Source organism: Pomacea canaliculata, linkage group LG1 (genome assembly GCF_003073045.1).
Source record: "Pomacea canaliculata isolate SZHN2017 linkage group LG1, ASM307304v1, whole genome shotgun sequence".
NCBI lineage: Eukaryota > Metazoa > Mollusca > Gastropoda > Architaenioglossa > Ampullariidae > Pomacea > Pomacea canaliculata.
This window is the reverse complement of record NC_037590.1, coordinates 36,616,429-36,631,118: the sequence shown is the minus strand read 5'-3', so window position 1 is coordinate 36,631,118 and position 14,690 is coordinate 36,616,429. Positions and strand designations below refer to the sequence as shown.

Sequence of the window (14,690 nt, the reverse complement as noted above, 5' to 3'; positions counted from 1 at the left end):
GGGATGCAGGCCCATGGCCATTCTAAGATTAAATCGCCCTCCTTACCTTGATACCTGCTGACTTTAGATGGTACTTAAAAGATCACGTATAAACACATTCGTTTCGAGTGTTAATCGCGTTGTGGACAACTGGTCAAGCAAAATGGTGTCTAATGACGTTGCGACCCTTCTAAAACACGTTCTGACGACCCTCTATAAACCATGACTCACGGTGAGAGAAGCTGTTTTAGGAGAGTTGTGGGTGGAACCTGTTTCCAAGATACGATTCACCGCTAGTACACTATTACCCACACAGTCCATCGCTTGAGACTTTTTTTGCTCTTTAAAAAAAAAAAAAAGTGGGGGACGGCAGCTCATAATCACTTTTAAAGCCCGGGTCCTTTGATTTGTGGCGTACGGATAAATTTGGTCTGTGGAGATAGAAGTGAGAAGTAAATCGATAGAATGAAAAGAGGAAAATAATTGTGCCAAAAAAAAAAAAAAAGAGCCTATTGTCTACCTTAAAACTAGAAGCACGAATACATATATTTAAAAAAACACCAACCTTGCGCGAGTCATTTTGTTTTTCTTCCAGTGCCGTTGACGATCTAGGAAAGGAAAGGATCGACAAGCTTTCGTCTTTGATTACAAACTTTATGAGTGTCCAAATTATAAGACTGGAATTGTATACTGGTAAGAGAGTTTGTATTCCTAAAAGATTTCAATGGGAGTCTGTCACTACAGAAAAAACTTTTTTCCCTTGAGAACGAGGCTGTGCCTAGCTAACATGACATCTTTCTTGCTCCACAATTGTTTGTTGATATTCTTGGTTATAACTGCAGTTGATATGCATTTGGGCTTGTGTGTTTATCAATGACTGAGCTTTAGTTTCTGTTGTGTTTTGTAACCGACCACAGGAATCAAGCAAAATATTATTCTTCAACCATTCTTCGGGACTTTTGCCAGTGTCAGCCATTGTGTTTTCAGCTTCAGTGTTCCGTACGTACGGAAACCACGTTTACCTCTCATTGGAGTATTTTGCTAGTGTGCAGTTATTTTAAATATAAATAACTTTGTTGTACAAGATAATTATTCTGGTTTAACTGTATCAGTTTGTCTTTAACTCTATTCAAGCTTTTGAGACTTTACAGGGAGCTGCGTACTTTGTAGAGATTCAGCAGACATGTAGACTGTCACTGATCGTGCAATATGCAATCTTTAATATAAAGGATATCTGCGATTTGGATGCCCTTTTATCTGTGGCATCTTCTGTTTTTCGTGTTGCTTTGTACATTGTCTCTACGAACGTTGTGATGACCGTACCGCTTCTGGCTTTATCATAATATACATTTATGTGTGTGGGTGTGTGCGTGCGCATAGAACTACTTGTCAAGCGGGATATGCACCTTATAAATCATATGTTGTTATTACAACACCTGAACGTTTTGCTACTCACATGATAGTCAAACACTAAGTTCCTTCTAATGGCAGTCCGAAACTTTTTATCTCCTTCCCGAAATTATTTCTAGCATTATTTCCTTCATATAACATAAGCCTTCATTCAAAACTATTGAGAACATTCTCGAAGCACAGCTGATAGGCCCAAGCCGATTGCCAGTGTAACACCACCGCCGAGTTTCGTTCACTTGCTCAGTCTATGCTTATTAATTCTCATACTTAACCATTAGGTCGACTTTGTACTTCTAGGCACATAATTCATGCAAGAAGGAAACCCTGCTCCGTTGTCCGTTAAGCAGAACACTGGTGAATCCCCACAGCAAAAAGCATGAAACATGTTTTATAATGGTGTTAGGGTAGCATATAGCTGCAGTTAGACAAACAAGGAACAGGTGGTACAGGCTGACTTGCTGGCAAGCAACAGGAAGCTTTCCAAATCGCTGTGTACGCTTCATCATCATCATCATCATTTGCACTATGTCTGCTTACACCAGAGGGCTAGCAAAAAAAGTTTCCGAACCGCTAAAAATTAACGCTTGTGCATCGTGCACAAAACACACCTACAACTGGTGACGCATGCAGGTGCTTACATTCTTGTTTTCGACATCAGCTCTTCTGAGAACCACGGCCAGCTGCAAAATTTGCAACAAAAACAGCAGTAGGGGAGAAAATAAGGGCCGGACAACTCGACCACTGCCAACAAGACTCAATGAAATTGAGTGACTGGCAAAAAAAGCTGGCCCCGAGTAAATTGAGGTCTCTAACACCTCACTCCCTAACAACCTCAAAACGGTTAGGAGACGACATTTAACTAACTGGTTCTGTGGACGTCGGGGTCCCATCCAGTAGGTGTCGCTGCTGGCAGGATACTCACGTAGGCTGAGCACAGCTTACTTCATTAGTGAAGTAATCGATTTTCGCCCACATCGTCCTGGAGGACTGAAATTTTCACTAGTTAAACATACACATTTAGAAAATAAGCTAAAGCTCCTTGATCCAAAAGGATCCTACCATTCAAGTGGTGTAACTAAACAAACTTGGAAACATTGATCAAAACGAAATAAAGACATAAAATCTCACAGACCTCCACACCCGATCATGACCTACAGGCAAAGTGTTTACATCCAGCCACCTTCCTTGTGACGGAAAAGAAAACAGTGGCCTTTGAGCGGTGAAAAACTATAGGACATTACGCAATGAACTGGTCTGAAGTTTTCGCGCATGTTACTTTGTTGTCAGATGTTTCGATTCAGGTTAGCCAAACGTATTAATCTTTTGATGTTGAACAAGCCAGGTGTTGGTGGGTGTATATGTTAGGTAAGACCTCCTTCCCGAAGGCAAGACAAGGGATCACAGTGAGCTAGAAGGCGAGAAACGGCAATACAGGCTTAGCGCACCTCAGGGGACACCCCGGAGGAAAGTTGGGAGGGGTGTCAGAGGGAGAAGACGGATACACGCTTGAGAATTCTCCCACTAGTCCTGACTTAAGTACGCGTTGTTGAAACTACGTGGATTTGGGGAGCTGACAGAAAAAAAAAAGCATTCGTGAATAAAGATAAGATTATTGTTGATGCTCTTACCAATATTGGTCCAACAGACACTAAACAAAAGCTGAGATTTTAAGAGCGAACAAGATAGGACAATACAATGAAAAACTGACTGGTTTGTAACATTTTTGTTTTTTTAATGTCAAGTTTTAATCTACTTTTGTTTAGCGCCGAACGATAAGCTTTTGACGACTATCACTTTGTATGTATGTGTGTGGAAAACCGCCCTATCATTAAAAGTTAGAAGTGTCAAGTCGATCTGTGGACCTTTGTCTTCACATGATGGAACTAACAACATACAAGAAATGAAAGTTTGTGCTTAATGACAGGATGCACTGGTTCGTGATGATTTGTCGCCCTGAAAGAGGCGCATGTAGTGGGATGCCGGGAAATTGTAATTTAAGGGTTGAAGGTCGAGAGTGGGAAAGGATCTGCACACCACTGGTTGCTGTATGTTACTATTTTGTTTTCTTCCTGACTAATGTTTATCACACACACACACGTGGGGCGCGCGCGCACGCACTCACCCCGCAGGTAGGTCACAAACAGGTAACATCCTCCTCCCACAGAATGCCGGCAGCGCCACACGACTAAAGTTCGTGTCTCGCACCGACAACAGTAACCTGCCCGAGGCAACAAACATTGTTTATACTATTACGTGGGCAACAGCCGACAGGCGGCACCACTAACTAGAGGCTTGTTATTGTTTGGTTGGTTAGTATAGTGACGGTGGCGGTTGCAGCGACCAATAATAATAATAAAACAGGAATAGGTTGGTACCGGAGAAAGAAACGTTTCACTCGCTGATTGGTCGCATCGCTTGGCCCCGTCTCTGTATGCCCTCGGGAAGGGCCGCTGACGTCATCTTCACACTTTTGTCGTCACTTCCTTTGTGACTCGTGGTGACCACGGCGTTGATGGTAAGTACTCAGCGGTCAGCTTCATTAACAAAAGAGTGTTGACGACGCACAGTCAAGAAACTTTCTGGAGACAAATTTTCTCACCGACTTTATCCACGAGGCCTGTAATTTACCGTCTCTGAACCCAGCAACTTGATGTCTCCGATTATCGATGACCAGCCAGACAGGCAGCCCTCAGCCTAAACCAAAGCCGAGATCCAAACGAGAGATGTGAACACGCAGCAGTGAGAGGACTGGCTCTTCATCTCGTTTGTCAGTTGTCACCCTGACAGCGCGCGGCGTCCTCGTCCCTCACTGCGCTCCGTCAAAACCTGTCTTCCCTTCGACCCCCTCGCAGGTTCATCTCCACGATACGCAGTGTTCAGCAAAACTGCTCTCGACTCTTGGTTAACCTCTTTGGCAATAGTTCGAACAGGGTTAGTCCGTAAGCAGGGTAAAAGAATGCAGCTGCTGTGATTGTTGGACATCTTCCATGACACGACCTGTATGCCGAGCGGTGCTGATACTGTATACAGGAGCCAGGTTCTGTGACTAGCCAACATGGGGAGACACTTTCTGCCTGAGTGGTGCTCAGTCTTCGCACATCGCCACCTCTTCGGAGTTCTGCTGACAATTCTTCTCCTGTTTGCGGCTCCCTTCAGCAGCAAGACCGACAGACCAGGTAAGGATTCTCTTTTATCTTGATTTTTTGTTTTGCTATCAGGTATTTTACATGACTGACAGTTGATCAGCCATTTAGAATCATACTCTCGCGCGCATGAGAACACAACTATGCACGCGCATGGATATTTCACGGAACGGCAGACGATAATAAAGATACAAGTTGTCTTTCTGGTAGATGATAGGTTTATTTGCCGTCCTCTTGTACCGCACGGCCTTTCTCACTGATGCCGTTTGTGAAAAGGCAGTTGCTTCCCTTTCTTCGGTTTACCATTTTATTTTCTGTGCCAATGCTCTATTTCCCATCCTCCGCTAGATAACATATTCTGTCCTGTCGTCGTGACCTCAGCGTCAAGACCGGGCAACGAAAGTGCTGCTACCTGGTGGCGATTTAGCACATAGGGAAGAAGGAATGATAAAGGCAGAGGAAAACGCTGATTGGCAACAATCAACCATGAAAACAAGTCTGACAAGTCTGACGAGACAAGATCTCAAGAATGTGGATAAACGATGGTTTTACCTTTTGCGCTACTCTAAGGTCCAGGGTCAGTGTGCTCGTGTCGCAACGTCTGCTACCTCCCCATCTTCCGCTTGGATTAATATATATATATGACATATCGTCGAAAAGAAAGACAATGTTGAAATCTGGTACATATCTAGCTGTTTATATAGTTGTTCAAACTGTCAGTGAAGTTGATCTTCAGCTCTGAATTCACCTGACGTCTTGTAGGTCGTTCGCAGTCTCCATCAACCCTCGTTGATTTCTCTCTCTGATGACAACAACTTTTTAGTAAATTTCTAGTCACCACAGCGCAGAGGACAGGTGAACTAGACGCCAAGTACCATGGAAGCCCACATAATTAAGACATATCAGTTTGTTAGGACGTTGATGTGAATTTTACTTCGAAAAGCAACAACCATCGCGGCCAGGGTTCCTAGACTAAAGCCATGTTCATAGACTCCTACATTCTGCCTAGTACTTGCTTGACGACTGCTGTTAACATGTGGAAGACATCGAAAGTAACTCAGGACACCCTCTCTCCCACCAAAAAAGAAAAAAAAAAATGAAGTGAATGCAGTAAGCAATACACCTACAGTACCGAGACAAAACCACGCAAGGTATTCCTGATTTTATTTATTTTTTGTGTGCGTGAACGGTGCGGGGCAATGTGTGTTATGCATGCGCCTTGAGTTCGGAGCCCGGCATTTCTGATGTTATGTACGCATCATTAGTCCGGAGCAAGGTAATTATGATGTTACGCAGGTTCACGCACCATTAGTTTGGAGTAAGGTATTTTTAATTTGTTTGCGCCATGAGCGAGCATTTTGATAAACTGTTAAACAAGCCAAGGGAAGCCGCGTGGTTAGAGTGCTGGCATCCGAACTGAGAGCTCGCTGGTTCAATGCCCGATTAGAGCGGCAAACTTCCCCCCACAGTCGATCCAGCTGGCGGGAATGGGTACCTGTCTCCATAGAGGTTTGGGGAAGGTAAGGCAGTAAGGGAGAGGAGAAAAGTGAGATCTCTAACACCTCATCCCCCAACGACCTGATAAGGTTAGGGATGAACTTTACCTTTTACCTTCAAGTCAAATTAATTTATTAATGCTAGTCCCCCCAAAAAAACAAGCAACTTAGGTTGGATGTACACAACACTTATAGTCTCACTTAATGGAGCTAGAAATATCCAGTAAAGAATCGTCTCTGGGCGACAGGTGAGCTTGTTGTGTCTTCACAGGTACCTGACGCGACTGTTGTTCAAAACCATTTGCGTTCTACAGTCTCGCCTGGTGTCTCGGTGCAGAGACCTAGATACCCAGGTATTCCTGGGTTTCATTTGCCACAGGAAGCGTTCAGTATCCAACATTTATGTCTACTTTTATGAATGGAAAGCGATGCAAAAGCTGTCGCAAGCTAACGAAGGTTTTTTTCTGTTGACAAAAGTGTGTTGAGATCGTTGTCGCGGTCTTCGCAGCAATTCTTGCGCACAAGGATCTCTTTGTCACTACTATCACAAGTTTCTTCGAACGACAATTACTCAGCATTATGCATACATTGACACATTATGGTAATGCGGTGTAATTTGAGAGCGAAGGGGTTAGAGAAAGTTTAAATTCCTCTTGATCTATAAAGATAGCTATGTGAGAAATCATATTTAAATGCCCCTCGAACTATTGAGAGCTATCTAGCAGGTTTTATGGCTTCTCGGAATAAAGAGACCCCCCTCTGAGACAGCCTATATACTCCCATATAGAATTACATCCAAACATACTTAAATATAGTAATGCCCATTCATACATACGATTCAAAAAATAAATAAATAAAAAGACAGACGTAGTCCAGTTTAATGGTTCGGTTGTTTCGATTATTACCTTTACAGTTGGAAGAGTCATCAAAAGCAGGTGTAATTTAGGGAAATTTTTCTTGTGAGACCTGCGTGGACGCAAAACATGGGTAAGCGTGCATAAACGAGATGTCAACATGAGAGCACTTGCGAGGGTGGGTCGTTTTCGTGCCAGACATTCCATCATGCGACAGCAAACATAGACTTGTTCAGGGAGACGGGGAGGACCCCTGTTGAAGGGAAAGCGATCGGTGATTTACTGCCTTATTGTCCCTGTCCTGGCGGGTGCTTTGACAGGGGTAGGCGACGCAAACGTCACTGTAGTGCCGCGCGAGTCTGACATGTCTGGGGGTCAATAGCTGCAGCGAGGTCAACAGCAATACGCCGTCCGTTGCTGTGCTGTTGTTTTTTTCTGAGTCTGGTGCCTGACACTGGCTGGCTGGGTGTGTGTGGGTGGCTGCAGGTAAGTTGAACTTTTACGAGAGCTATCCACACCCATTTCTTTTCAAGTTGTGTACAGTATATTTATTTTGACCTTCACCCTCATCTAATACCCCCCTTCAAACCATCCATCTCCCTTCTACACAGCAATGACGTACGCCCGTCCAAACGCACGCACATATTCATCCGCGCGCGCACGCACACACACACAAAGAAATAAGGCACAAGCAAGTAAGAATATTTCGTACTAGAATGCACTTAAATGTGTGATCTTCTGGAATCAGGTCTTCGGGTCTGTGGTTTGCTATATTACCCTATCTACACCACCAAGCACCCTCGTGAATATTCTCATTATCCCCCAACCTCCGCGCCGCTTCAATCATTTCTAAAAATTGGTTGGAGGAGTTACTTTGTCCATCTTTTTGTCTAGGACTTCTCTCTGCTCTCTTCCAAGATGCTAAGGGGATAGAAATGAGGTTTGGAAGTGCTAGGATGTAGGATGGACAGTCTGGCCCTCTCTCCAGTGTTAGTATAGAGAGATTATTTAGCTCCTCACACCGACTTTAATAGATTTACATCGTGTTCTGCAATGGAAGATGTACTTCTCACGCACATAAATTATAATGAAAATAGACATGAGTGAATTCAAGAATATTTATTCTTTAAATTGTACAGCTTTGTTTGTTTGATATGGGCGGTCTTTTTTTCAATTCATGAATATCGGGTTCCAGTATTTGAAATGACTCGATGTAGATACAATTTTCCATGTTCACGCTACATCAGTTAGTATAGAATTGCAAAGTGCTTTTCCAACTGCTTTGTCACCTTGAAATAAAACATTTTGTCATTCCTGCTGTACAGGAGCTCAGGGACAACCTAATGGTGAATAAGCGAGGGAGAGCAGAAGCTCCATCAAGATCTGACACACCAACCCTGCTTCTGTCGGCGACAGTGTCTTCTACAGGTCAAAGTTCTGACTCTTACCTCGACTCGCACTGGCAAAAGATTATAAAAACCAGTGACACGAATGGCGCGCAAAACTCCAACATAACTGACTTGGAAACCATCCTGTCCGACTACTACGAGTCGTGGTCAGGATGGAGCCCTTGTAACCGGAAGTGCTCCGGACTCGTGTGCGCAGATGTCGAGGTGCGCGGCGCTGTGGCAAGGCCGTGCTGAGAGAGAACCGCCATTGCCGACGGGGAGGTGGCGCGTGTCCTCCCTCAGTTTCAATGAAGAACTCGGGCCTACGCCGACGACACGACTTCATCGAGCGCGTGCTGTACGACGCCTTCTACACTGACTGGTCGCCCTGGGGAGTGTGCACGCGCTCGTGTCGTCAGAGTCGTCGGCGGAAGTGCATCGTGCGCAACGTCTGCAGCAACGTCTTCGTCCAGGAGATGCGACGCTGCAGCGTGTCCGGCTCGAAGTGTCCGCGCCGGAGCCTGCTTCCTGCCTACGACTTGTTGAACACCTGGCTTCACGCCGATGACAGCAGCAGCTTCGGCGGCAAGGACACCGGCCTCGTCCATCCGAGTGCGATGTCCAGCATGAAGAGGGGAGTACCAACACTACCGCTGTCCTCGTCATCATCATCATCTTCACCAGCTGCTGGTACTTCTACTGCTTTATCGTTTTTGTACTTTGGCTCAGAAAGGCGTAGCGTAAACATGGTGGAACTTGAAAACCAAGAGATTATGGCGCGTTTAAATATTTCTTGGACTTTTAAGAGATAGTCCTGCTTGAAATCATATTTAAATCCCTCGCGAAGTATGGAAATGTAGCCAACGCATTTAATTAAACGCCTACCAGACTATTGAGACCTAAAATCTGAGACAATGTGTAATGACGAGCAAGCATATGAAAGAATAGTAATCACATTTGTTATCAACTGATTTTTTTCTGTTTACTAAATGTAGAAGTGGTTCGACCCACAGAATCAAATGACTCATTGCTTTTAGAGATATTCTTCTCACTGTAGGGAGGTTTCTGTTAACTGTTTGCGTGATTGTAGGGATGCATCCGTTCACTATGTTCACTGGGATCTGTTCGCATGTTTGTGGACCTACTATTCACTGTGTTCGCGTGTTTGTAGTTGTATGTGGATGTTTGCGTGGTTGCAGAGAAGCTGAACAGCGAGGCTTCCGGTGCCAGCGAGATTGGTAGCGTGCAGGGAGTCTGCGGACTGAGGCCAGCGGTCACGAGAGGTTCGTACCGCGTGGTCGGGGGACAGGAAGCTCAGAGACACAGCTGGCCCTGGCAGGTACGTGAACTTTCAGAAGCACAAACAGCCGTAGGCATTGCCGGCAGGCAGTGTTGTGTCAAGATGTGAACGCTGTGACCCGTCTCATCGACTGATATTGGCGCCGACGTCTGTAGAGGGGCGGGGAATCAAACACAAAGCCAGCCGGCAGACAGTCGTGTTTGAGTACACGCCTTTTGCTTTTAGTCTTCTTTATCTCCTGCAGTTGAAAGGTCGGAGAATGGCTTTCATTTTAATCTGTTCCCTACCATAGAAAAATTGACAGAGATATATCCGTGTATGGATGAATGGGGGCAAAAGCTGTTCATTTTGTGAAAGGCCCGAAAACTAAGGTTTAAACACTTTCGCTTACGTCCATTATCTAACTGCATTTACACAGTACAACACAATAACGGTATGAATATTATACCTCCTACGACACAGTTTCCTCTTTATCTTTCGATAAATAAATTATTTCAGGTCTGAAAAGAAGAGGACACTCTATGCCATTAAATCCGTCACCACAGGTACATTACCCAGATATCTCTAACGTTTTCCGTGAGGTACCAGAACAAGTATTTTATTCTGTTCAACACAAATGAAAAACAAGTGTAATACTTTAGGAAGCACAGCCATTTATGGTCATGGTACAACTTACACTTCATACAAGGAGTTTTCAAAATTTGTGTAACTATTGGTCACACACTGTCGTCTACACTTTGGTTTTCCATAACAACGTTTACCGCTTACTGTTGCTCTATATTGTATACTCCACTGTTGCCCTCACTATGTTGTATACTCCACTGTTGCCCTCACTATGTTGTATACCCCACTGCTGCCTTCACTATGTTGTTTACTCCACTGTTGCCCTCACTATGTTGTATACTCCACTGTTGCCCACAGGTAGCGGTTCTTACTCGTCGTGAGGAACAGTACTGTGCCGGGACTCTGATAGCCCCGCAGTGGGTGCTGACTGCTGCTCACTGTGTCCAGAAAAAAGGGCGACAGCGAAGGATCGTACTAAGGGTGGGAGAACATAATTTGGAGGTGAGTGATTTTTAAAGCTGCCGTTTAAGGGTTAATTATAGAGAATGGGGCATCACAAACTTAAGTATTGGGTGTCAAAGGATCATCTTTTTAATCACACTGTTAAGCCGTATGATTCTCTCCATGTCTCTTTCTGTGAGTGTGACTGTGAGTGCTTGGTTTACTTATAAAGCTTTAATAACCAATCATCTTTTTTTTTACACACTTCCTTCACGGGACAGGAGTACGAGAACACAGAAAAGGAAATATGGCCGAATCCAGCAGACGTCTTCCCGCACCCGCACTTTGACTACACCAACATCACCAATGACATCGCCCTGGTGCACCTGAACAGGCCCCTGAAGCTGGATAGCCAGGTAGGCTTCGCGTGCCTGCCGGACGAGCACTTCACGCCAGACCCCAAGAGTCTGTGCTACATCCTGGGCTGGGGCAAGACAAGGAGCACGCACGTCTTCGGCGCCGACAGCCTGCACGAGGCGGAGGTGCCGTTGGTCAGCCGCAAGCGCTGCCAGCGTGTCTTCGAGTATGAGATCACCGAGACACAGCTGTGCGCCGGCAGCCAACGGGGCGGCACAGACTCGTGTGCCGGCGACAGTGGTGGCCCCTTGCTGTGCCCCAAGACGGACAGTGCCACCGACACGACGCGCTGGTTTCTGATGGGCATCACCAGCTATGGCGAGGGCTGCGGCAAGAAAGGAAAGTACGGCATCTACACTCGCGTGCAGAGTTACTTGGACTGGATCCACGAAACCGTTAACTCCAACCGACAATCGTGACTAAACGAGTTGGGTAGTAATAGTCGCTGAAAGGAATTCCTCCATTCTTCGCGAGACAAAGTTGGGGCGGCACAGACTCGTTTGCCAACGACAGTGTTGTTGCTGTGCCCCAAGACGGACAATGCCACCGACACGATTTGCTGGCTTCTGATTAGTGTCGACATTGGTGACTAAAAGGTTGAGAGGTGTTCTCCTTCACCCCTTCACCATCTTCACCCCGCGTACAGACTTTTTTCTTTCATTATATAAGTCCACAATTTTATTAAATTGTTTATAGATATTTTCTTCTTAGACAGCAGTGCATATTGTCTATCTTGTACCAAAATGTGAGCTTCACGGGGAGTCTTGACAAAAAGAATGCATCAGACTTACTTACATTCAACACAGAACCTAAACAGATATGTGTTGTATATACTAAGCCACTTCAGGTTAGGTTCGCTCAGCCGAAAGTTTGTGATTGCTCAATCATCTGTAATGTCTGCCTTCAGACAGGCTGCGTAGTCGCTATATGATGAACTTCTTTGTTGCAAAGCAACATTTAACATGTCTACAGCAGAGGATGCCTGCTCAAAATTTATGATTGTGTCTCGCCTAGTGCGAAGGCGCGTATCAGGACGCAGTTGCGGGAAGAAGCTGTTTAACCCAGGAGCAGACCTTCCAACATGGTGGCGGGATGTGCTTGGGGTGGGCAGGGAAATGACAGATCTTCTGACAATGCCTACTTTCGTGATGATTTGTAGGGTCAGAGCTTGAATCCGATTACCATGATCATGTCTTAGCTAGGGTTGCTTGTATCTTTCCTTAAGAGATAGAATTGCTGCTTCAAAAGATCATGCTTAATATTTTTTTTTTTAAAACCCAGTGAACTTTTTTTTAACAGAAGAAAACGATTAGGAAGATGAAATGACACATCATCGAGGTTTTCTATGAAACTACGCATTCAAGCTTTATTTCCTGTCATTAAAACAAAGAACAAAATCTGCGTGTGCCAGGTGTTCCTTCCCCTCGTCTCAGCAAACCAATCTGTACCTAAATAAAAACTTTTTATGTAAATACAATGCCTTGGTATTAATCACTGATAATACAAAGGTTGAAAAAGTGTCGAATAAATGTAGGTGAAAGTGATATCAACAGCAAAGTTTAATATTGATGTAAATGCTAAGTCTTAACATAAAATAAAATGTTCGCCAAGGTAACCCAAGGTAAATGCGATGGTCTTAAGATCGTTGGACAACGCCTTCGTTTAATCTGTGATAAGCTTTAGCTTCCTGGGTTGATGCTGGAGGGTTTGAGGAAAAGGGAACAAGGTGGTGAGTGTGTGGAATCATAAAATTAAGGCCGAAAAGCTTGGATTACAAGAGCGATGTCGGCTGAACGTGGCGGTTCTGGGTTTGTCTGCTTTGTCCACGATCTGTTCTGATTTTATCACCTTGTCGGTCTGTCGCGTTCCAACCCCCAGCCTCGCCAGAAGCACGCGCACAGCCGCTCACACAGCCGGCCAGACACGCACAGACACTCGGCCGGAGGCAGTCTACGACTACCTCTCGAAACCGTGCACGGCACAAACCACGACAAAGACGGGAAAAACGATACAAGCACGCTGTTTACTGACAAGTATAAACACGCATACACATACACCCACACACACACACAGAAAAAACGATCAAAAAATACCCCCACGAGCACCCGTCAAATAAATACAAAAACAACAGGACTACCTCCCGCCAAGAGGTTACAATAAAACACAAATACAGCAGAAAAATACAAAGAGCACTGTGACACAGCCAGTCAAGCGTCTGCTCAAAGTGTTCGGAAAATCCGCGAAACACCAGTCTTCTTCTCCACACTGGCCCCCCCTCCCTCCTCGCGTCCAGGTACGAGAGGTGGGTTGGCCACAACCCCTGCTCGCCGTCCTAGCCCTGGCTGCTCCACTTAAGGCTGGCCGCACAAGCGAGATCATCACACGCCGATGAGATGACGTGGGTACAGGGTGGCTGGTTGACACAATGGCGGATGAGACGTCGACGACGAAGAACACATAGAGTATGTCGAATACGAGGAAGATGCGACATACGAAGACGTTGCAAAATATGGCGAACAAGCAGAACATATAAAAGCCTGTAGAAAAAAAACAGTTCCTCCAATAAACAGGCAGCTCTTCTGCACAGTTTCTAAACACATATTATAGCACACGTATAAGCTCCTAAAGAAACACGGGTGCGCGCCACATGCGCTGCGACCCGGAGCCATTCTAACCGGACACAAGTCTTACACTCCAAATAATAAATAAAAAAATCGTGAACACAGTCATAACACATAAAGATCAACCCCATTCACACTCCAATCCCAACTAAGGCCCCATAGACTGGAAACGCGTAGAACTCAAAGAAATCGACTCTACTAACCCAAATCGGCTTGTGATGGTACCGACGGTCAGCTGCCTCCACAACGGGAATGGCAGAAACTCTCCCGTGGAAGTCGCGGACACTTTCAAGGGAAGTTCAAACGTCCTGGGTAACACGGCGCAGCCCACACCGCCCAAAGCCGTCCTTTTCAAACACAACACGCTCCTCTCTCCACCAGCCCAGGTCAGAACTGCCACGAGGGACGCTGCTCTCTGGGGGTCACTTCCTGTCGCCCAGGGGCTGTGACCAATCGTCAGCGCCCACGACACCCCGCCCATGCAGCGTGAACGCTTTTCACGCCAAAACCTTGGACAGGGAGGGGAGGCCTGACCAGTGCCCAGAGCTCCCCCCCGGCAGCACACAGCACTCAAGCCGACGTCACGTGTCGTAGCCAGAGCGTGACGTAAGACACGGCTACGGTCAGAGGGAGAAGCCTTGACCTTTCCCCTGCACACTGTACAAAAAGCAGCCGTCAACCGTCGACTGCTGTGAGCTGCCTTACTGAACAGGAGCGTCCCCAGGCGCTGACAGAAGGGCCGAAATCGTGACACGCGACACGGTCTACACCCTCCTTTAGCTCTTCTGTGTGTTGGATTGTTTGGGAATTTTTACCCGTTTCCTTTTTGAATGGACAGATGAGATCGACTTTTTCGTGAACTTACGGTTAAACTTTGGTTGCGGTCCGCGGTTTATAACCTCACCTCAACAACTGTTGTGTCAGTACCATTGTAACGACCTGCACGTGTTGACGGCACCTTCGGCATTGTGTTGGGCTGTTGACTTGCCTGTGGCTTATCGTTTTTTATCTACTGATTTCAACTTTAGTCTTCTTGAACTAATGCCAGGACAGTTTCTTCCTTTGCACACGACTCTC

At 45.7% G+C, this 14,690-nt stretch overlaps 1 protein-coding gene across 1 annotated transcript; it reads left to right on the top strand.

The window, feature by feature from the left end:
• The first annotated feature begins 3,737 nt into the window (after window positions 1–3,737).
• LOC112557887 (plasminogen-like) lies at window positions 3,738–12,691 on the top strand. The gene is made up of 5 exons (XM_025228009.1): window positions 3,738–4,565; window positions 8,208–8,960; window positions 9,470–9,609; window positions 10,492–10,635; window positions 10,857–12,691. The coding sequence occupies exons 2-5, from the start codon at window positions 8,579–8,581 to the stop codon at window positions 11,409–11,411; spliced, it is 1,221 nt and encodes a 406-aa protein (XP_025083794.1). The 5' UTR covers window positions 3,738–4,565; window positions 8,208–8,578; the 3' UTR covers window positions 11,412–12,691.
• The last annotated feature ends 1,999 nt before the right edge of the window (window positions 12,692–14,690 follow it).

Excerpts from the sequence above, each read along its gene's own strand:
- LOC112557887 (XM_025228009.1), top strand. The coding sequence starts at position 8,579 with ATGAAGAACTCGGGCCTACGCCGACGACACGACTTCATCGAGCGCGTG. Across the intron at positions 8,961-9,469 it reads ATCATCTTCACCAGCTGCTG|AGAAGCTGAACAGCGAGGCT; the intron begins GTACTTCTACTG and ends GCGTGGTTGCAG. Across the intron at positions 9,610-10,491 it reads GACACAGCTGGCCCTGGCAG|GTAGCGGTTCTTACTCGTCG; the intron begins GTACGTGAACTT and ends TGTTGCCCACAG.